Here is a 21,530-nt window from a genome sequence, read left to right as displayed (position 1 = left end):
ATTTCCATCTGATTCAGTAGAATTGTCCCAAGTACAACTGAAAACATGCTAACCCTTTTCCCCAGGAGATGATGCTTGTTCACTCATTTCCTTCGATGTCCTGTAATTTTTTTATCTCTATTTTTATAATGTCATGTAACTTAAATACGAATACAGTGCTCCGTTCAGCAGCACATGTACTGAAATGGGGCCAATACAGAGAATAATAGCATGGCCCCTGGGCACAGATAACACATGTATTCCTAAAGCGTTACATATTAAAAAAAAAAAAAGTTATGTCAGATGATGGGAGATAGAAGGAAGAAAGCACAAATAGTTGGTGTACACACAGATAAGGAAGAACTAGTTATTGCCAAGTATGTGCCTCCTTTGTGCAGCTGGTCCCGTGGTCCCTCCGTTCTGCTACTGCCCCCGAATCCACATTCCCCGGGACCTCAGCAAGGGCCTCACCTGCTCGTGGTTCTTTGCCTGGTGGACTGGCCCAGAACCTTCTAGTCCGGTAGCGGTTCTACCCGATTTGGGTTTTTGTAGTTTTTCGTTGGCTTTAGTGGCGCTCGCAGGGGGCTCTCCTGAGAGGGCTGCTGTATTCCTAATCTACAGAAAGGGAAGCGGGCGGGGCGGAGTTTTAGAGCCCAGGACTGGTGCAAGGATGTCTCTGATCGTCTGGCGCCCCCCGCAGGCTGCGGACTGAACTACCACAAGCGCTGTGCCTTCAGCATCCCTAACAACTGCAGTGGCGCACGGAAGAGGCGCCTGTCGTCCACGTCTCTGGCCAGTGGCCATTCTGTGCGCCTCAGCACCTCCGAGTCCCTGCCCTGCATGGCTGATGAGCTGGTGAGGGGCTGGGGAGCGGGCGGGCTAGTGGCGGGGAGTTGGGGGGTTGGGGTCGGACAACAGGGCCCAGGCATGGGGCCGCGCACTAATATGTCCCCTCCATTCCTGCTGACCATAGAGCCGCAGTACCACCGAGCTCCTGCCTCGCCGCCCCCCATCCTCCTCCTCCTCCTCTTCTGCCTCCTCCTACACGGGCCGCCCCATCGAGCTGGACAAGATGCTGCTCTCCAAGGTGAAGGTCCCGCACACGTTCCTCATCCACAGCTACACGCGGCCCACCGTCTGCCAGGCTTGCAAGAAACTCCTCAAGGGTCTCTTTCGCCAGGGCCTGCAGTGCAAAGGTCAGCGGGACCCCCCTGGGGGAGACAGATGGGGTCAGAAGGCCCGCACAGACACATACTCAGTGGACCTGGGGCCTCTCTCACCTGGGCTTGTGGCAGGAACTAAAACTCCCAGTACTCTGGGGATGCCTGGCTGGCTCAGTCGGTGGGGCCTGAGACTCTCAATCTTGGGTTTGTGATTTCTCCATACCCATGCTGGGTATGGAGAGGACTTAAAAATAAAATCTTAAAAAAAAAAAAAGAAAGAAAGAAAGAAAGAAAAAGAATCCCAGTATTTTGATCCTTAGGAGCCCAGAGCCTCAGGAGAAGAGTGCCCTGAATCCTGGTGTTCTAGAACCTTTGGAATTTTGGAATCCTAGAACCTTAGAGATTTAGATCTATGAGCCACTTCATATGGGATTCTTAAACCGTAGAACTTGAGAATTCTGGAACCACATAACTAGAACCATAGGCTTCAGAAATTCTGGATTATGGGGGTCCATGAAAAGAACCACAGAACCTTAGACTTGGAGATCCTAGAACTCCCAGATTATAGATTCTCAGAATACTGGAACTTTAGAACCATCAGATTTGAGAATGGTAGAAGCCTAGAAGCATCAAATGTAAACCTTAGAAATCTAGAATCATATACCCTTAGGGCCATGGGATCCTACAGTCCTAGACACACAGAACACAGAGCTCTGGATTATCAAATTCTAGAACACCAGACATTGACATCCATAAAATTTAGAGCTGTCCAATTCTAGAATTCATCAGAAGAGTCAAACTCTAGAATCTTGGGTGTGTGGAATCCTAGAACCTTGGAATCATCAGATTCTGGATGGTTTGAAGTCCAGAATTGTAGAACTATAGAGTCACTGATATCTAGAGTTTAAGTTACCGATAATCCTAAAACCTTGGACATAAAGGAATCTTAGCAGTCTAGACTTTTAGAACTGTAGAATCATAGATGTGTCAAGTTCTAGACAGTCGGACATTGAAATTTGGAATCTTAGAACTCTAGAATTAGAAAAAAAAATAGAATCTTACAGGGATGTGCTAGTGGCATCTAGTGGGTAGAGGTCAGGGATGACCGCTAAACATGTATGACGCACAGACCAGCCCCCAACAGCAAGAGATTCCCCAGCCCCGAATGTTCTAGACTCAAAGAGAGACAACCAACCCCAAAACAGCAAAAGCAGAATCTTCTGGGCCTGGGGGTTAGGAGTTAAGGTTCAACCCTTACAGGTGACGTCTCTCTCCCCTCCTACATGTCTGCTTGCTCCCTGTCGTCATACCAGACTGCAAGTTTAACTGTCACAAGCGCTGTGCCACCCGCGTCCCTAACGACTGCTTAGGGGAAGCACTCATCAATGGAGGTGAGAGGCTGTGGGGTGAGCAGGGAAGTGGAGGGGGGTGGTGGCGGTACTGGGCAGAGGCTCCTCTGATGCCCTCATCCTGCTAGATGTGCCGATGGAGGAGGCCACCGATTTCAGCGAGGCTGACAAGAGCTCCCTCATGGACGAGTCTGACGACTCAGGAATCATCCCGGGCTCCCACTCAGAAAATGCCCTCCACGCCAGTGAGGAGGAGGAAGGCGAGGGAGGCAAGGCTGAGAGGTACCTGGGGCACCCTCCGGGAAAGGCCCGTCCTATCTCTACAATAGCTTGATGTCCCCTGTAAATTTTCCAGGCACTCACACTTTGTTTTTAAATTATACCTTTTTCCTAAAAAATGTACATTTTAAAAATATTTTATTTATTTATTTGACACACAGAAAGAGATCACAAGTAGACAGAGGCAGGCAGAGAGAGGGGGGAAAGCAGGTTCCCCATCTAGCAGAGAGCCCAATGCGGGGCTCCATCCCAGGACCCTGTGATCATGACCCGAGCTGAAGGCAGACACTTAACTATCTGAGCCAGCCAGGCGCTCCCAAAATGTACATTTTTTGAAAAGCTTTCATAGAAGCGGATTTCTAATTTAGAGTATATTTCTCTTTTGGAACTGCTAATCCAGTCATTCAAACAGTAGTCAAACCCTCTGCTTCCCTGCTTTCCCGTCTCCCAGCTGCTTAGCTCCTCCCCCGCGAGGATGTCTCTGGGATCAGCTGCTGGCAGGCCCTTCCAGAAACAGTCTTGTTGCAAAGTGACAGAGCAAAGAGTAAGAACGTGGGAATCTGTTGTATGACATTAGGCAGGAGATTAACCTCTCTGGGCCCTCAGTTTCTTCGTCAGTAAGATGGGGATAAAAGTAGGACCTACCTTTTCGGATTGTCCTAAGGGTGAAGTGAATGACGTTCTCTGGGCCGATGATGCCACCTGTCTTGTAGGGCGATTTTCTAATTCCTTTAGATCACGCAGGTCAAGTGCTTGCTGGGTTGTAAACTCTGAGCAGATGGAAAGAGAATCCTCCCTGGTACTCTGTTCTTGAGTCCCCAAAGCGCGGAGGGTGGGAGGTGATCCATTCTGGAGTATGGGGACAAATATTTGCCTTTCCATTTCTCTTTACTTTTAATCTCATCTTTTAGATGTTTTCGCTCTTTTGGCATGTTTTAGAATAATATTAACACACTATTATTGGTATATTGTACTAATACAGTAAGACATGTGTAAATGAGGGTAACCTGTGGATTGAAGCCGTCATCGATGTGTAAGTCTTTATCCTTGAATGAAATCCTTCTCAGAAGGAATGTAAGGAACACCACCCCCACTCCTAGGTTAGAAGATTGAAGTTTACTGGCTTCAGCCGGTCATTACTAAGAGAAAGGAGCTGAGACTTCACCCCATGAGGCCAAGGGGGCATTGATGTGAGGAGGGTGAGCCATTTCCATGGTGCATCAGTAGACACTTATTGAGCACCAGCTGGGTTCTAGGACTTCCAAGCACCCAGCTGTGAACCAAACCAGGAAAACTCTCTGGCCTCATAGAGCCGACACTTTAACTGGAGAAACAGGCAGTAAACAAATGCATCCATAGCATCAGGTACTGATGACTGCTATCAAAAAATAAATAAAAATAAAGATACATTTAAAAAAATAAAGCAAGGGGGGGGGGACAGAGAATGAAGATACATTGTTTTAGGGCCATTAAAGGGGGCCTCTCTGAGAAGTTGACATTTGAAGAGATCTGAAGGAGGGCCGGGAGAAAGGAGAGGAAAGGAGACATGTGGAAGATAGTTGGTGGAAGAGCTTGCCAAGCAAAGAGAGCAGCAAGTGCAAAGGCCCTGTGGTAGGGCCAAGCATGTTCCAGAAACAACACTGAGTTTGGTGTGGCTGGAGCAGAGAGGGCCAGAGGAAGGGGATGGGAGACCACCCTGAAGGAAAGATGGATATGCAAGTCACAATAATTACAGAGAGTTTCTTACTGATTCTACCTGACTCGAGCTGCCTGGAAGTTCAAGTTCCCTTTCTGCCAGGTCTTTCCTGAAGTGTTTAGTAACAGAGTAAGAGGCTGTAAGAGTTGGATCTTGATGGACTTGGGTGGGGTGGGGGTGTTGGGAGAGGCAGCCTATTTCACAGATGAGGAAACCAAGTCTCAGAGAGGCAAAGGGAAGTGCCAGAGCCACCCGAGTCCTGGCTTAGTGCAGGGATCAAGAGGTGGTTGAGCAAGTCTGTGAATCTCTCTAAGCGTTTATTTCCTCTCTGTAATAATAGCATGTGCACCGATAAGGGCAATGAGGTACAGAAAGTTTGAGTCACTTGCCTAGTGTCACACAGCTGGCTCCACAGTCACTGGGCTCAGTACTGATTAGCACTTATGGGAGGACCACTGGGTGCCAAGCATTGTGCTAAACTCCTAAGAAAGGTTTTCACCCCTTACAGCAACCCCTTTGGATGGAGAAACAGAGGTACCTTAGAGGTTAGGTGATTTACCAGGCCACGTGACTTCGGACCCCAGCCTTGTAATGTGACCCTATCTAGCGTCCTCTTCCTCATGGGAAATGTGGAAACCACAAAAGTGTGGCCAAAAACAACCCCACTCCTGGCTGCCCAGAAATGCGCTCTGAGGCCCCTAGTGCTAATGGGTATTTTCCACTTGTAACCTCTTGCCTCTTCCTCTCCCCCTCTCTCCCAGCTCTTTGGGGTACATCCCCCTAATGAGGGTGGTGCAGTCGGTGCGACACACGACGCGGAAATCTAGCACCACCCTGCGCGAGGGTTGGGTGGTCCATTACAGTAACAAGGACACGCTGGTGAGTGGGCGGGATGGGGCTAGGTGGGGCGGAGCTAAGGTTAGGGGCGGGGCAAACTCCGCTTTAGGAGGTGGGGCTGGGTGGGGTTGGGGGGGTAGGCGGGGCCCATCTGGAGGCGGAGCTAGAATTAGAGGGATGGGTTCTAAGGGAGAGTGGACGGGTAGGGCAGAAGTCGGGAAAGACGCGGGGCTAAGGGCAGTGTCAGGGGAAGCGTGAGACCAAGAACGGGGAAGCTGGAGTTAGGAGTAGGGCCGAGAGGGGCTCAGGTTCTAGAGGATGGACTCAGGGGGGTGCTTGCCGGGGCTGGAGGCCTAACTAGAGGTAATTAAGTGGGGTTGTGAAGTAAGGTAGGGCCAGGTGGGGCGAAGTTGGGATGAAAGGTGGGGAGGGCTTATACTGGAGGGGTCTGGGCAGATAGGAGATAGGGGTGGGGCAGGTTTAGGGGCCAAGGAGTGTGGCTGGAGGCAGACCTAAAGTTGGAGAGGGGTTATGGGGCGGGGCAAGGTGGGGTGAGCTAAGGCGGGAGGGGCGGGATTAATTTGAGAAAGGGACCAGGCGGGGTAGGGCTGCAGTTAGAGATGGGCGGGGCCTTACTGGGGAAGGAGCTAGAGTTAGAAGGGCGGGCGATGAGAGACGGAAGGGGTGGGGCCTTCTGGGGCGGGGCTAGACTTGGGGGCGGGGCTTGGCTCCGGGAAGAGCTGGATCCCCGACTGCGCCAAGGACGGACCACCTCACCTTCTGGAGCACCTCTCCCAACAGAGGAAGCGGCACTATTGGCGCCTGGACTGCAAGTGCATCACACTCTTCCAGAACAACACGACCAACAGATACTACAAGGTGGGCCTTCTGGCCGCCAGCTCCCCCAGACCTCCTCCTCCCACTCCTCTCCCCGTTGCTTGCCTGCTTGCATGTCATCGGCAAATGGGCCCACTTGGGCCCACCACTTTCTGTCTGGGGAACCCGGGGCGGCTTACCTGACCTCTCTGCCCTCCCGTCTGGCACCTGTAAAAGGCCTCAGTGACTAGTACTCACCGCAGGGCCGCTGCCCTAATTCAGCGATCACCTCCGCGAAGCGGTTAGCTTAGGGCCGGCTTGTGTGGAGCTCGCTGTTATCATTATTGCTTTATAATGAAATACTGGATCATTTATCCTATTCCTCACCACCCGTCATGGCCGCCAGGCGCTCTGGGCCGTCTCCTTCTGGGGCCTAGCTTCTGCGCTTCCCCCCACAGCCTTGTCCCACATAGCAGCCAGAGAGGCTGAGAAAACCATCAGAATACTCCCTTTGCCCTTAAAATAAAACTCGGATGCCTCGGGGTTCCCTGCTCCGCAGCGGCTTCCCACGGGGTGGAGGAGGGGGTGACTTCTCAGCCTGCCCCTATTCTCGGCCACCCTTAGATGCTGCCCCCACCACGTCTCTGTCTCCTGCCTTTATAAGGTGTGTCAGTCTGTCCCTGTTTCGTTCTTTCCTTACTTTAATTTTTTTCTCTCCCTTCTGCAAATGTGTCCTGCCCCCCCACCCCCGAGTTTCTCTTCCAGCACTTTTCAAAGCATGCTCTTTTCCTTCTGCACAGACCCTGCCCCTTCTCTCCCTGTCCCCTCCCCTCCACCTGGCCCTCTCAGCCTCCTTTCTGGTCTCCTGTCTCAGTCCCATCCTTTCCTGTCCACCCTCCACGCACAGCCAGACATCTACCCCTGCCTTGCTCTAAACCCTTCCATGGCTCCCCAGGGCCCTGGAGACAAAGCCCAGGCTCCTCTCTGTGGCCCATGAGGCCCTTCATGGCCTAACTTCATTTGTTCACCAAACATGGCAAATCTCCTGTGTGCTAGGTACCACCCATGTAATGGGAATAGAGCATATTCTTTGAACACAAGCCTTTCCCACCTCAGGGCCTTTGCACATGCTGTTTTCACCATCCTCCACCAGCTGGCCTCTTCTTACCTTTCTGATCTCTTGCTTCATTTAACATCTGCCAGGAGGCCTTTTCTGACTACTCTATGCAAATATGCAAATCAGGCCCTTTCCCATTGCCACTGGATTGTGTGTGCTGTTCTGAGTAAGTGGGGAGCCCCAGGGTCTGCCTGGCATCCTCACTGATGCTGGTTTTGTATCCTGCCAGGAAATTCCACTGTCAGAAATCCTCACTGTGGAGCCCGCCCAGAACTTTAGCCTTGTGCCACCAGGCACCAACCCTCACTGCTTTGAGATCGTCACTGCCAATGTCACCTACTTTGTGGGCGAGACACCTGGTGGAGCCCCAGGAGGGCCCAGCGGGCAGGGGGCCGAAGCTGCCAGGGGCTGGGAAACAGCCATCCGCCAGGCCCTGATGCCAGTCATCCTCCAGGATGCACCCAGTGCCCCAGGCCACACACCCCACAGTAAGTCCTCCCCCCACCCTGCCCCGGATCCTGAGAGCATGGGTCTGGAATGGCTTGTGTGGGCTCCCAGGGAAGGGAAGAGCCAGGGAGAAGGCCGGGAATGGCACAGTGGGGAATGTGGCTTCTGGATTCAACTGGCATGAGTCCAAATCTCCATTAAGCCTTAGACCTGATGTGTGGACTTGGGCATGTCACTTCTCTTTTCTGAGTCTTGTCCCGGGTGGTGACAACTCCTCCAGGTTGTGAGTTCAGGCTGTTTCATTCAGGCATTTACTGAGTGTCTTCTCTGTGCCCACCCTATGCTGGGCAGTGCTGGGGACATAGTCGTCACCAAGACAGCCCAGGACCTGTCCTCACGGGGCTCACAGTCCAGTAAGGGAGACCGACCTGTCCCCAAGCAGTGACAACCCAGAGTGATGGGGCTGGGACAGGGGACCAGAAAGCTGTGGGGGCTCAGAAGGGATAGCTGATCCAGCCTGGGTATCCAGGAGGGCTTCCTGGATGCGGCAACATCTGAGCTGAGACCAGAAAGCTGAGGAGGGCTGAGAGAGGGGATTACAGAAGGGAAGGATTTCAAGCAGAGGTAGAAGATGATCAGAAAGTCTCAGGCTCCTGCCTTCTGGAGCTCATAGTCCAGTGTGATAGATCACCCTGCATGAATGACAGATGTAATGTAGAACATGACGTGGCCCCAGGAGGAAAGTTTGAGCTGAGACTGAATGGGGAGGGTTTAATTAAGTCCAGCGGAAGGGACGCATGTTACTGGCAGAGGGAACAGCAAGCACAAAGGCAGGAGATAGGAGGGGACTTGGCTGTATCTGAGGCCCGGCAAGGAGGCCAGCTGTCAGGAGGACACACAGCAGGTGGTGGTTGAAGTCAAAGAGGTAAATGAGGGACCAGTACCTAGAAGGCCATGGGAGGGGGTTGGGCTTCCTCCTGGGGGTGCTGGGGAGCCATGGTGGAGTTTGGAGCAGGGGAAGGACAGACCCAGGTTTGTGCAGTGAATAGGAGAGAACAGAACAGGGGCAGAGAGACCAGGGAGGAGGACAAGGGGCCAGGCCTGGAATGGGAAGGGGGCAGATGTTCAAGCGGTGGAAGGCTCAGAACCTTGGAAATGTGTGGCTCCGGTTGGGTAGTAGGTTGGCAAGTTCAAGGGGGAAGATGTTGGAACCCGTTTGGACTTTCCTCCTGAGAGAGCCTCAGTGTCCTCTTCTGTAAAATGGGATCAGTGTGCATCCCTTGACCCTGAGATCTTGGGGTGCGGTGCTCAGTAAAATCGTTCATGACACTTCTCCAGTCCCGTCAGCCCATCACGTTTACTTCTCCCACTGGCCTATGAGGAAGCACCTGTCATTATTCCCATTCTTGAACCCGGATGGTGTGGCTCCAGAGGCTGCCTCTGTAGTCATGGGTGAAGACAGTCCTGAGCCCAGGCTCCCCTCACCTCCCCCTCTCTCCTCTTCCCAGGACAGGCTTCTCTGAGCATCTCCGTGTCTAACAGCCAGATCCAAGAGAACGTGGTGAGACACTGCCCACACCCCATGGTCCCATGGATGGCCTATGCCTCCCATGCAGCCTGCTGCCCTCCCTAGTCTCCTCAGCGCCCGAGCTCCATCTGCCCCCTTAACCCTTCCCATCCCTACCATGCAGGACATTGCCACCGTCTACCAGATCTTCCCGGATGAGGTACTGGGCTCCGGGCAGTTTGGAGTGGTCTATGGAGGTACGGATGCTTCTGAGCTGATCCAGAGGGGGTCCCGGCGGTTCCTGGGCTCCAGACCTTCTGTGTGCTCACTTCCTGTTCTGGTTGACTTGGAAAGCTAGGTCCTCCAGGCAGGTGGTTGCAAGCCTCTCCTTTTCTCACTGGGAAAAGCCAATGGGCTTTCTCCCATTCGTAATAGGGAGAGAGCAGGAGCGCCTGGGCAGCTCAGTGGGTTACACCTCTGCCTTCCTCTCAGTCATGATCTCAGGGTCCTGGGATCGAGCCCCGCATTGGGCTCTCTGCTTGGTGGGGAGCCTGCTTCCCCCTCTCTCTCAGCCTGCTTCTCTACCTACTTGTGATCTCTGCCGGTCAAATAAATAAACAAATAAAATCTTCAAAAAAATAATAAATAAAGGAGAGAGCATTCTGCACTCTGGCCACAGAGCTAGTTCCTAGATTCTGATGGGTCATAAATCTAGTTTCCCATGTGTTAGATTTCCCTCGAAGCTCTTGTCTTTTACCTTCTTCATTCTTTATTCCCAAGGCCTCTCACCCCAAAGAGCCATCTTGATGCTTTCTGCTTACCTTTGTTCAACTATGTGTCTCTGTCATTGGCGGGGGATGGGGCGAGGTTCTCTCTTACCAGGACTGGAAGGTCTTGCTCCCTTCATCCCCAGTCTCCCCTGTGTCCTGCCCAGGAAAGCACCGGAAGACAGGCCGGGATGTGGCAGTAAAGGTCATTGACAAACTGCGTTTTCCCACGAAGCAGGAGAGCCAGCTCCGGAACGAAGTGGCCATTCTGCAGGTGACCGGACTCTGGGGCCCAGCTCAGGCCCCACCTAGGAAGGACCTTCCTTTTCCACCTCCTCCTTTCAGAGGCCAACTGACCCAGGCTGGAGGTGGTCAGGGAAGGCTTCCTGGAGGAGAGAACATGCATGTTGAGACTTAGGGGGTAGAAAGGTGTTCTGAGCAAAGGGACCAGCCTGTGCAAAGAAAGGTCTGGAGGTAAGAGGGAACATGAACCCTTCTAGGAATTTGAAGTTTGAGGTTACTAGATGGTTTATGTGTGGGGAGGTGGTGGGAGGTGAGGCCAGGGAGGAGGCCTATGGATTTTCTCCTGAGGGTACTGGGGAGCCCAGGAAAGATTTTTAGCAAAGAAAGGACAGGGTTGGGTGTGTACTTCAGAAGATCTCTGAGGCTGCCACCAGAGGGTGGGTGGAAAGTGGTAGGACCATAGCCTAGAACCCAGGGAGGAGGTTGGGTGGAGACCTGGAGGGTAGAAATGGGCTTAGGCCAGGCAGGGTGTGCCGGGGAGAGGGAGGAGAATTTACAACATAGAGATGCACAAAGATCCCGTTGTTCCATACTTCTGCTCCCTCCCTCTCCCCACCCCCGCAAAATCCTGGACCTTCAACAGAGCTTTATGACATGAAGATCCTTCTAGATACCTGGTGGTGTGGGGATGTGGTTCTGTCTGAAGCTCCTTCCCCCTCCCCCAGAGCCAGCCTTGGGGAAGGAGCTGCTGACCCTCCGGGGACATCTTCCTCATTTGTTGTCTGTCTGCTCCCGTGGCTCATCTCTGGGATCCCAAGTTCACAGGCGACCTGGACCCTGACTGCCACCCTCTCCTCCCCACCCCTACCCCAGAGTCTGCGGCACCCTGGGATCGTGAACCTGGACTGCATGTTTGAGACACCTGAGAAGGTGTTTGTGGTGATGGAGAAGCTGCACGGGGACATGCTGGAGATGATCCTCTCCAGTGAGAAGGGCCGGCTCCCCGAGCGCCTCACCAAGTTCCTCATCACCCAGGTGCGCCTGCCCCCCACCCCCCTGCCTGCCTCCACTCGCCTCCCCACCTGCCTTGAACCCAGCTCCCGCAGACACTGGCAGGAGTCCTCCTAGCGGATAATAAAAAATAGTGATAATAACAATAGAAAAAATAATAGAATGATAATTTCGAAATAATTGAGTAATAATAGAACAGATTGTAGAGTAATAAGAGTAATAACAGTAGAAAATAAGAAAACAGTAAGGAGAGAGCAGTAGTGATAATTATATTAGTAGTATAGAAAAATCAGAAATGATGATTGTATAATTTTTATTCCTTTATAGAATGAGGTTGCCTAAGGCCTGACTATATTCGTGTAGGAAAAGGGAAGGGGAGGGAGGCCTTTCTGTGGGGACCTCATTCATCCATTCCTTAGGTGGTTCGCCAAGTTCTCGGTCTTCCCCTGCTCTGTTGCCAGCAGTGCTGGGGACACAGCTGTGACCGAGATAGCCCCAGGACTGGACAGTGATCTCCCAGAGTTGGTGGGGTGGGGGAGGGGGATGCTAACCATGTTTTAACTCATTGTGTCTGCATCGCAACTCATGTGGTAGTGGCTGTGATCAATTCCGTTTTTGAGTGGGAAAACACCGAGGCTCAGAGACTTTAAGTAACTTGTCCAGGGTCACACAGCTGGTGGGAGCAGACCCTAGGATCTGAGCTTTTAACTAGTAAGGTCAAAATCACTGGTTTCACCTGTGTGTCATTCTGCCTCTTACTTTCTTAACTTTATTTATTTATTTTTTTTAACTTTTTTTTTACTTTTTCACTTTAAAAGTACTTCTGGAAGGCTATTCTATTTCCATATGTAGTGAGCAGAGCTGCCTCTTTTTCTTAGTTGGATCCCATGGTGGATATCACCAAATCCTGTAATTGCTGAGTACAGAGGTTGTTACCACTTTTCCGCCATTACAGACAACATCTGGTGAATATCTGTCCACACACATTGCTGGGCTCTGGCGGGAGAATTTCCAAAGAACACGTTTCAGACAATAGACTCCTAAGTCCAGGGAAATTGTGCTCTAGGAGTTTTTTAAACACGCTGCCCAGCTGTTCTCTAAAATCCCTTCGGTCTGCTCTTAACAGCAGCTAACTCTGGGTGAAACAATCAGCAGTCTTACAGGTGGAGATGTGGCTTCATTTAGCAGTTTAAAAATTATGGGTGAAAAAAATAAAATAGAAATCATGGGTGAGGTTGAGTGTATTTCCCTATGTTTATTGGCCTGTGCTTTTTATTCCCATTGCCCATTTCTCAGTTGGATTATTCTTGTTGAATTGTGAAAGCTCTTTGTATATGAGGGACACTGGATCCTTGTCACTTGTGTTGTTCAATTTTTTTTTTTTATTCCAGCATTTGTTTTCCTTTTCATTTCATTCCTGGCTTTTATTTGCCATCAAGAGTTTAACTTTTAGGGACACCTGGGTGGCTCAGTTGGTTGGACGACTGCCTTCGGCTCAGGTCATGATCCCGGAGTCCCGGGATCGAGTCCCGCATCGGGCTCCCAGCTCCATGGGGAGTCTGCTTCTCCCTCTGACCTTCTCCTCGCTCATGCTCTCTCTCACTGTCTCTCTCTCTCAAATAAATAAATAAAATCTTTAAAAAAAAAAAAAAAGAGTTTAACTTTTACAATGTTAAATGTTGCCTTTTGTAGCTTCTGGGTTTTACAGCCTTCCTAGAAAGGCCTTCCCATCTAGCTTGTCCCTCACCTGATTCTGGGACTTGTTCTCTTGGATGCAGAGTCCCTTGTGCTGTGCTTCCTTTATGGAGGTCCTGCCCCCTCACTGTCCCCAGCACTGCGCCTTCATCAGGTTGACTTGTGGGGTGAGGAGAGAAGCCCACTGAGGCAGGCTCATCCACACTTAAGGTGGGGAGAGGGAACTGCCTGCCTTCAGCAACTGGTTGATTTCTCTTTCTGGTCTTCTATCACTCCCTCCCTTTTTGCCTCTGCTCCTCTCTCTCTCTCTCTGCAGATTTCTGCCTTCCGCCTCTTGTCTGCCCCACCCCAAGTCCTGTGCTAGGCCCTTTACCTCATGGGCTTGTTTATGCTTCACAACTGCCCTCCGAGGTAGGTATTACCAGCACCCCCATTTTAAAGATGAGGAGACTGAGGTAGAGGAAGGGTCCATGTCCTGCCCAAGGTCACACAGCTAGGTGGCGGTCTAGCTGAGATTTGAACTCGGATCTGTCTAGCTTCCAACCAGCCCTCCTTGTTCTCCTCCTGTCCTAGTGGGGGAGGGAGGTGGTCAACAAACAGGAAGTGGAAAAAAGGGGTACCTACACACTGTGGATCTCAGTGTCCCTGGCCGAAGTCCGAGGATTACACAGAATCAAGGAAGATCATGGTGTCCCCAGAGAAAGTAGCTGGAAATTGTATCCAGATTTTTTGCTTTTTGCTTCGTAAATCAGCTCACCTTGCCACCCTAGAACACTCTTGAATTAACAGAGCAGGAAAAGCTCTATCTGAAACATGCACAGGAATATGTTTATCCACAGGCCATCCCGAGGAGAGTAACAGGTACCAACAACAGTAATAGCTAATGTCCTGTTTGCTCTGTGCTGGACACTGTCCTAAACACTTTCTATGCCCCAACACATTTAAACTTCACAGCGACCCCTGAGGATGGGTACTTTTATTACCCCCCCCCCCCATTTTACAGGTGAGAACACTGAGACCCAGAGAGTTGAAGTGGCTTGCCCGAGGCCACGAGCTAGTGAGTGTAGAGCTGCGTTTTCCACCTGGGCAGGCCTGCTCTAGAATCCCACCCCCCACCCCCAACCAGTACTGCATTTGATATATAATGTAGATCATGTTGGTATTTGTAGTGTTTCATCTTAGAGATTTTAATGGATGAAACGTACTTTTTAAAAAATGGAGTCACACAATAGTACCTTCTTAAAGGATGCTACTTTACCAATAGCCCACCCCTGCCCCCAGCTTTTAGGGTAAACTCCAGGCCCAAGGTTGGGCTCAAACTCATGATCCAGGAGGTCACAAGTTGCTAGCTCTGTGGACTGAGCCAGCCAGGAACCTCACTCCTAGCTCTTTTTGGTCACCACAGCTTACCACATGCCAGAGGGTCTCCGTCTCTTCCCAAACCCACTGCTCCAGTCTAGTCTTTCTGGAATTATCCAACTCCTATCTCAGGTGTCATGGTTTTGGGGCTCCAATGCATCCCCTGGCCCTGGGGGATATCTTTAGGGGTGCAGAGAAGGGCATGGATGGGGTTTGGAGGGCTGGCGGCAGAATCTGGGGCAGGTAGCTTCCTACCTTTCTTACCGGCTCCATCTCCTCCCCTCAGATCCTGGTGGCTCTGAGACACCTTCACTTCAAGAACATTGTCCACTGTGACTTGAAACCGGAAAACGTGCTGCTGGCATCAGCCGACCCCTTTCCTCAGGTCAGTCATGTTCCGCAGCTTGATTTGGGGAAGTGCAGCTAATCCTGGGAGGCGGGTGGGGATTGTATGAATCAGGAAAATTGGACACAGAGACTCAAGATAACAATGACTTAAATAAAACAGACGCTGGTTTCGCACTCATGTAGGGTCCAGCATGAGCATTTCGAGGCTGAAAAAGCGGTTTCTTAGAGTCAGGTACTCGGCTCTGGATGTCTTGTTCTGGCCTTTCTATGATGTTCTAGACCGTCATGGTTCTTGATAGTCCCCATCAGGTGACAAGATAGTAGAGGGGAGGAGGAAAGAAACAGGTGGAGGAAATGGACACACCCCCTTCCTTCTCTGAACCTATGGAAGTTTACAAGGCATGTCTTCTAGTATCCCATTGGCCAGGACAAGGTCACGTGGTTGTGGCTGGCTGCAAGGGAGGGCGGGAGATGTAGTTTTTATTCTGCGTGGCCATGTGGTCCATTCCATTCAAGATTTTTATTATTAAGGGTGAGAGCGGAGAACAGATATTAGGGGACAAGTGGTAATTTCTAATGTAGGTCTGTTAGGAAAACAGTTCTGATGAGCCTTGGATTGGGCGGTGAGAATGCTTCCCCCCACCCCCAGGGGCAGAAGCAGAGTAAGTAGGGGTGACAATTGTAACAGATACAATTTATTGAGTGCCTACTGTGTTTAAGGACCTATAGCTACAGGTTCTCATGTAGCCCTTCCATGTCCTGGAAAGTTCTTGCTTTATGATCTGTGTTTTGCAAACACTGAGTTCCTTTCATTTCAAAAGCCAGGGGTTCATTTTAGTCAACTAAGAATTGCTGTCGAAACAACTTATATCAACCTCATGGTTTCTTTCTGCTGGAAGTCGCTCAGTTGTTAGTGGCAGCCTGGGATGGAACATAGGATCAGTTTTTAAATGTAAATTAATGAAAATTAAATAAAATAAAAACTAATTTGTCTTGCCACATTTGAGTGCTCAGTAGCCACAGGGAACCAGTGGCCACCATATTGGTCAGCACAGATCACAGATCAAGAGCAAATGTTGATCATGCTGTCACAAAAATAGAATTATATCTGTACTGTGTTCTGTGACATGGTTCTCTGAGCTCACGTAACTCTAAAGCCCATTTGGACGGTCAGAGAAAAAAAAACCCACTCTGAAGAAAGAGTAGGAGTCCATTTTTTGGATGGGCAAGTATTCCAGGCAGTGGGAACAGCCCTGGCAAAGACCCTTTGTAGCGAGGTGATCTGTACTTTTTTGGGAACAACTTTATTAAGATATAATTCACACACCATGTAATTCACTGATTCAAAGTATACAGTTCAGGGGTACCTGGGTGACTCAGTTCGTTAAGCATCTGATTCTTGACCTCAGCTCAGGTCTTGATCTCAAGAGTTGTGAGTTCGAGTCCCACATTGGGCTCCACACTAAAAAGTAAAGTGTACAATTCAGCGGCTTTTAGTATTCACAGCGTTGTGCAACTGTCGCCACAATCAGTTTTAGAACATCTCATCACCCCAAAAACAAACCCTTGTACTCTTTAGACATCATCCTCCAAACCTAACACCCCTCATCCCGACCATGAATCGACATCCTGTAGATTTGCCTATTCTGGGTGTTTCGTATAAGCAGCACATTCAGTAATAGCATATGTGGCCCTTTGTGACTGGCTTCTTTCATCTAAGTTCATGTTTTCAGAGTTCACTTATGTTGTAGCATTGATCAGTCCTTCCATTTCTTTTAACAGCCAAGTAATATTCCATTATAACATCTGGAGAAAAGGGTGGATCTTTGAAAAGGAAAAGGATTTTAGGACAGGATATGGTATGGCTGTCACATTGAGTCAGTGGTTGGGTGTGGCTGTTTTTGAGGGTAGGCAACAGAGACTTGGGGCTTCAAGGGTTTGGAGAGCCAAAGTGAGCCACAGAACAGTTTTGAGCCAGGGAGGAACCATATATGAACAGAGATGGCTGCACAGAGGTGGTGCTGCCTATGGACTTGGTAGGAAGGTGAGCAGGACCTTGAACCCCGGTGTGGCTGGCTCCAAAGCCTGTCTGTGACCCTAGACTGCCTCCACCATCAAGGGAAAAGTGGCCGAACACCTGTTACTGACTGCTGGCCATCACGGTCAGCAGTTTGCACTCAGGATCCCATTTAATCCCCAGGGAAGCCCCAGAGGAAGTTGCTATTAACATCTGAGATACAGATGAGGCCGCTGTGGCTGGGAGAAGTTAGCTCCCGGCCCTGAGACCAGTGAGGCTCATTCTGAGCTCCCAGCACTTTCCATGTATTTATTCATTCAATCCATACAACCACCCTTTAAGGTAGGGACTTTTCGGATCTCCGTTGTGCAAAAGAGGAAATAGAGGCACAAGATGTTAAGAGACCTGTTCAGTGTGGCGGAAATACAGGAACAGGTGGCATATATTAAGCGCTCATGACGTATGAGGCATTTCTGGTCCCCTGAGCCTTAGATGGAGAAACTCATGTAATCCTCATGACGACCGTTTGAGGTAGGTGCTGTTTTGATCCTCCTCCTCATACAGATGAGGAAACTGAGGCACAGAGAGTAAGTCACTGCCCAGGTTCCTCAACTAGTGAGAGTCGAAGCTCGGTTTTCTCTGAAACGCTGTAGAGGGCGTAGGGGTGCGTTGCTGGGCAGGTGCACCCTCAACGCTCCTTCGGCCCCTCCACCCCACGCCCCCTGCAGGTGAAGCTGTGTGACTTCGGGTTTGCGCGCATCATCGGTGAGAAGTCGTTCCGGCGCTCGGTGGTGGGCACCCCTGCCTACCTGGCGCCCGAGGTGCTGCTCAACCAGGGCTACAACCGCTCGCTGGACATGTGGTCGGTGGGCGTGATCATGTACGTCAGCCTCAGTGGCACGTTCCCCTTCAACGAGGACGAGGACATCAAAGACCAGATCCAGAACGCTGCCTTCATGTACCCAGCCTGCCCCTGGAGCCGCATTTCCTCGGGAGGTGGGTCGGGGGCGGGTGAAGGGGGGAGTGGGCGGGGCCATAGAGAGGTGGGCCCTGGAAAGTCTAGGGTGTGGGGGTGGAGCCTAATGGTGGGTGGGGCCGCAGGGAGGGCGGTCCTTTAAACGGTGAGGTACCTTGAACCTAGAACCTTGGGGCAGGGACTCAGGGATGTGTATGAAGCTGGTCAGGCCTGGTTCCTAGTTCACAGAAAACGAATTACTCCAGAAAGACAGACAGGCACCTGGTGCTTTGGGGGCTGAGCGAGGTTTGGTCTGTCTAAGGTGGGACCAGGAGAGGGACTACTGGACCTGTGGAAGCCATACAGCTGGGGGTGGCCAGGGGAGGGGGCGGAGCCTTCCTCCCAAGGCATGGGCTGGGGCCTGGAATCTTTGGGGTTACGACCCTGAAACGGTTAGCCTTGCAAAAGCAGTGGCACCGGAGGGCAGGGTTGGGGAACAGTTGGAGAGAAGAGGTCATGTGGGGAGAAGGTTATAGAGCAGGGAAAGGCCCTGTAGGGATATGGCTTCGTGGAGCAGGTGGAGAGGGGATTGACATGAGGGTTAGTGCAGGAAAAGGTGACAGCAGTGGGCCGGAGAGAGGTAAGCACTAAGTGGTAAGAATGGATTCATTCGTACTGGAGTAATACTGGAGGTCCTCAGCGTTGTCTTTTGGGACCTGCTCAGAAGTGTCAGTAAAAGTGTGTCGGGTGTAGGAGAGTGAATTTGGTGCAGACCGACGTGTGTGAGGGTGGCCATGTGGACAAGGCCTATACTTAGAGGGGTTCACACAGTGAGGCCTTGTCCTTCAAGGCTTCTGATCAAGGAGACAGTCTCTCCTGAGTGTCGGCTTGTCTCGAATGCCTGATACTTGCTAATTTTCCTCTTCCTAAAGAACAGGTCTATCTCTGAGACTCTGTAGGAAACCACTGACTACCTTCTTCTTTTTTAAAATTAAGATATAATGTATTATTTGTTTCAGGGGTACAGGTCTGTGATTCATCAGGCTTACACAATTCACAGCACTCACCATAACACATACCCTCCCCAATGTCCATCACCCGGCCACTCCATCCCTCCCAGCCCCCTCCATTCCAGGAACCCTCGGTTTTTTTCCTGAGATTAAGAGTCTCTTATGGTTTATCTCCCTCTCTGGTTTTGTCTTGTTTTATTTTTCCCTCCCTCTGACTGACTGCCTTCTAATAATGCTTATTTTCATCTTATTTTTGTGGACATAGCAAGTGATCTTTGGATTTTCATTGACTGGGGTGATATGATATTTCCATTATAAATAAATTCATTTTCCCCTTAAGGTTTTCAATGGGAAAATGAGTTTTTATTTTTTTTAATATGTTTTTATTTAAAGATTTTATTTGTTTATTTGACAGACAGAGATCACAAGTAGGCAGAGGGTCAGGCAGAGAAAGAGGGGGAAGCAGGCTCCCTGCCAAGCAGAGAGAGCTCGATGCAGGGCTCAATCACAGGACCCTGATATCATGACCTGAGCCGAAGGCAGAGGCTTAACCCACTGAGCCACCCAGGTGCCCCGGAAAATGAATTTTTTAAAAATGAAGTGATTTATAGCCAAATGTTATCGATTTTTGCTTTGATCAAATAGTGACATGGCTCGTACTCGCTTTGGCAGCACATATACAAATAGTGACATGGCTCAAATTCTGAAATATACAGAAGGGTCTGCAGTGAAAATCTTCTCTCACTCCTTTGTCTGCCATTCTTCCCAAAGGCATTGGCTATTCAAAGTCTTTTAAATACGTGCATTTGACATATATTCTTTTATTTCCTCCTTTGATACAGGTGGTAGTGTCCTATACATGGTGCTTTTTAACTTGCCTTGTCCTCTTCACAGTTTATCTTGGACAAATGGTTTGGCTTAAAGAAAAAAATAATATTTTAAAGATTTTATTTATTTATTTGTTTTAGAGAGAGAGAGCATGTGTGAGCAGGGAGAGGGGCAGAGGGAGAGGGGGAGAGAGAATCTCAAGCTGACTCCACGCTGAGCTCAGAGCCCCATGCAGGGCTCGATCCCACAACCCTGAAATTATGACCTGAGCTGAAATCAAGAGTCAGTGGCCCAACCAACTGAGCCACCAAGGCATCCCTGGCTTTAAGAAAAACACTAAGTGAAGAATAAGACAGGTGTACCTGTGTATACCTCTGTATGACAAAACTTACAGAGGTGACATAGGAATGGGGAAACTGAGGGAGAGGCTTGGTGAAGACACTTAGGAACTAGTTTGTGTGTGCAGCGTCGGAGGATAGGTGGACAAAATGGTAATTTGATGAGGAAATGGGTGAGTGAGCAATTGGTGCAGGTGAGGCTTCCAAGCTACCTGGGCCAGTGCGGAAGGCAGGCCGGGATGGTAGCAGGTCGCCTGGAGTGGCCTGTTGCAGGAGGGGCGGCCTCTACCGCGCAGGGCTTGAACTGTCCGTCTCCTCCCCGCGCAGCCATTGACCTCATCAACAACCTGCTGCAGGTGAAGATGCGCAAGCGCTACAGCGTGGACAAGTCTCTCAGCCACCCCTGGTTACAGGTGATGCAGGGGGCGGGGCTTGAGAGAGGATGGGGAGGGAGGTCTCATTGGCTGGGTTGGAGGAAGGGGTGGAACCCGATGGCTTATTGGCTCTATAGCTAGTGAAGGCTGCAGGTGCACTTTCCGTGGCTCCGAGCGTGGCTGAGCCTCCTACTGGCTGGGCTGTGGAAGGAGGCGGAGCTGAATATCTATTGGCTGGGCAGGTTGCAGAGGGTGTGGCTTCACCTTCATTGATCCCGGGCCTGTCAGCTTCAGGGAGGATAACGTGGGGCGCAACTCAGCCTCTGTGGGCCCTGCTCTGCAAGCTAACCCCTGTTCTCCCGGGCCCAGGAGTACCAGACATGGCTGGACCTCCGAGAGCTGGAGGGGAAGATGGGCGAGCGGTACATCACGCACGAGAGTGACGACGCGCGCTGGGAGCAGTTCGTGGCAGAGCACCCGCTGCCCGGGCCTGGGCTGCCCGCTGATGGGGACTTCGAAGGGACCCTCCTGCCGCAGGACCATGAGATGCAGGGGCTGGCCGAGCGCATCAGTGTCCTCTGAGGCCCCATGCTCCCGTCTTGGCTGCCCCGTGCTGCTGTCCTCCGGTCCCCGGAGAGCAGCCCTCTGCACCATTTCAGCAAGGAACTGTTGTAAACAGAAGCGGCTTTCTGCCCCAAACGGATGGGACACACCCTGGGAGAAGTGGGGGTCCCTGGCGGGTCAGGGGTAGTTATTTCCAACCTGAATTCCCCAGCAATTAAAACGAACTCATCTCTGGCCCCATGGCCTCGGTGTCTGGCCACACTGCACTCTCTTATCAGGAGTCTGTTGTTCACCAAGACGGAGTTCCCCTGGAAGGAGGACTGTCTGAGAAGAAGGCAGGAGGGAGGGGGCATGGGAGAGGAGGCTGAAGGCCGAGGAGTTTCGGAAGGAGGACTGACTGGGGTGGGAAATCTGGAGGGAGGACTAGAAGGGGGAAGACACAAAGGGTAGCCTAAGGACAGGGAAGAGAAAAGAAGAGTTCGCAGATGGAAGAAGGATGCCAGGCTGGGAAGATGGATGGAGGATCATGACTGGAGGGAAGGAGATTTAGAGCAAAGTAATCCCATGCCACCTCTAACATAACTACTGATAACGACATGCCATTAGCACGGGTCTGGTACACAGCAGAAACTCGATCCACAATATTTAATGTTTTCTTTTCAATTGATGGGATGACTTCCCTATGCACCAAATGTGCGCATTGACTGGTTCACCCATTTGTTATGGTGGGGCCTGGGTGATGCTGGGGACACGGTGGTGACTGAGACAGCCCAGATCCTACCCTCAGGTGGTGCATCATCCAGTGGAGAGACAGACTTGTCTGGGGTCAGT

General features: G+C 50.9%; 1 protein-coding gene and 1 non-coding gene across 4 annotated transcripts in view; both read left to right on the top strand.

Moving 5' to 3' along the window:
• PRKD2 (protein kinase D2) overlaps positions 1–20,965 on the top strand; it is a 32,526-nt gene extending 11,561 nt beyond the window's left edge. For 2 of the 3 annotated variants that reach the window (XM_032326166.1, XM_032326165.1), the window contains exons 5-19: positions 680–834; positions 953–1,175; positions 2,456–2,533; positions 2,620–2,773; positions 5,228–5,345; positions 6,105–6,182; positions 7,466–7,724; positions 9,192–9,244; positions 9,375–9,447; positions 10,125–10,231; positions 11,074–11,235; positions 14,552–14,650; positions 17,359–17,626; positions 20,089–20,174; positions 20,505–20,965. In XM_032326166.1, coding sequence (XP_032182057.1) covers positions 680–834; positions 953–1,175; positions 2,456–2,533; positions 2,620–2,773; positions 5,228–5,345; positions 6,105–6,182; positions 7,466–7,724; positions 9,192–9,244; positions 9,375–9,447; positions 10,125–10,231; positions 11,074–11,235; positions 14,552–14,650; positions 17,359–17,626; positions 20,089–20,174; positions 20,505–20,717 — 2,126 coding nt within the window. In that variant the 3' untranslated portion in view covers positions 20,718–20,965. Of the gene's footprint in view, positions 1–600; positions 835–952; positions 1,176–2,455; positions 2,534–2,619; positions 2,774–5,227; positions 5,346–6,104; positions 6,183–7,465; positions 7,725–9,191; positions 9,245–9,374; positions 9,448–10,124; positions 10,232–11,073; positions 11,236–14,551; positions 14,651–17,358; positions 17,627–20,088; positions 20,175–20,504 lie in introns of all 3 variants that reach the window. The other variant, XM_032326167.1, reaches the window with a different exon arrangement.
• LOC116580355 lies at positions 156–262 on the top strand. Its single transcript, XR_004281612.1, has one exon. It is a non-coding gene; the product is annotated as a U6 spliceosomal RNA (small nuclear RNA).
• Positions 20,966–21,530: the final 565 nt, after the last annotated feature.

The sequence above is a fragment of the Mustela erminea genome, chromosome 19, assembly GCF_009829155.1.
Source record: "Mustela erminea isolate mMusErm1 chromosome 19, mMusErm1.Pri, whole genome shotgun sequence".
In the NCBI taxonomy this organism is placed as follows: Eukaryota; Metazoa; Chordata; class Mammalia; order Carnivora; family Mustelidae; genus Mustela; species Mustela erminea.
Note: the sequence above shows the minus strand (reverse complement) of the source record. Positions and strands in the feature narration are given on the sequence as shown.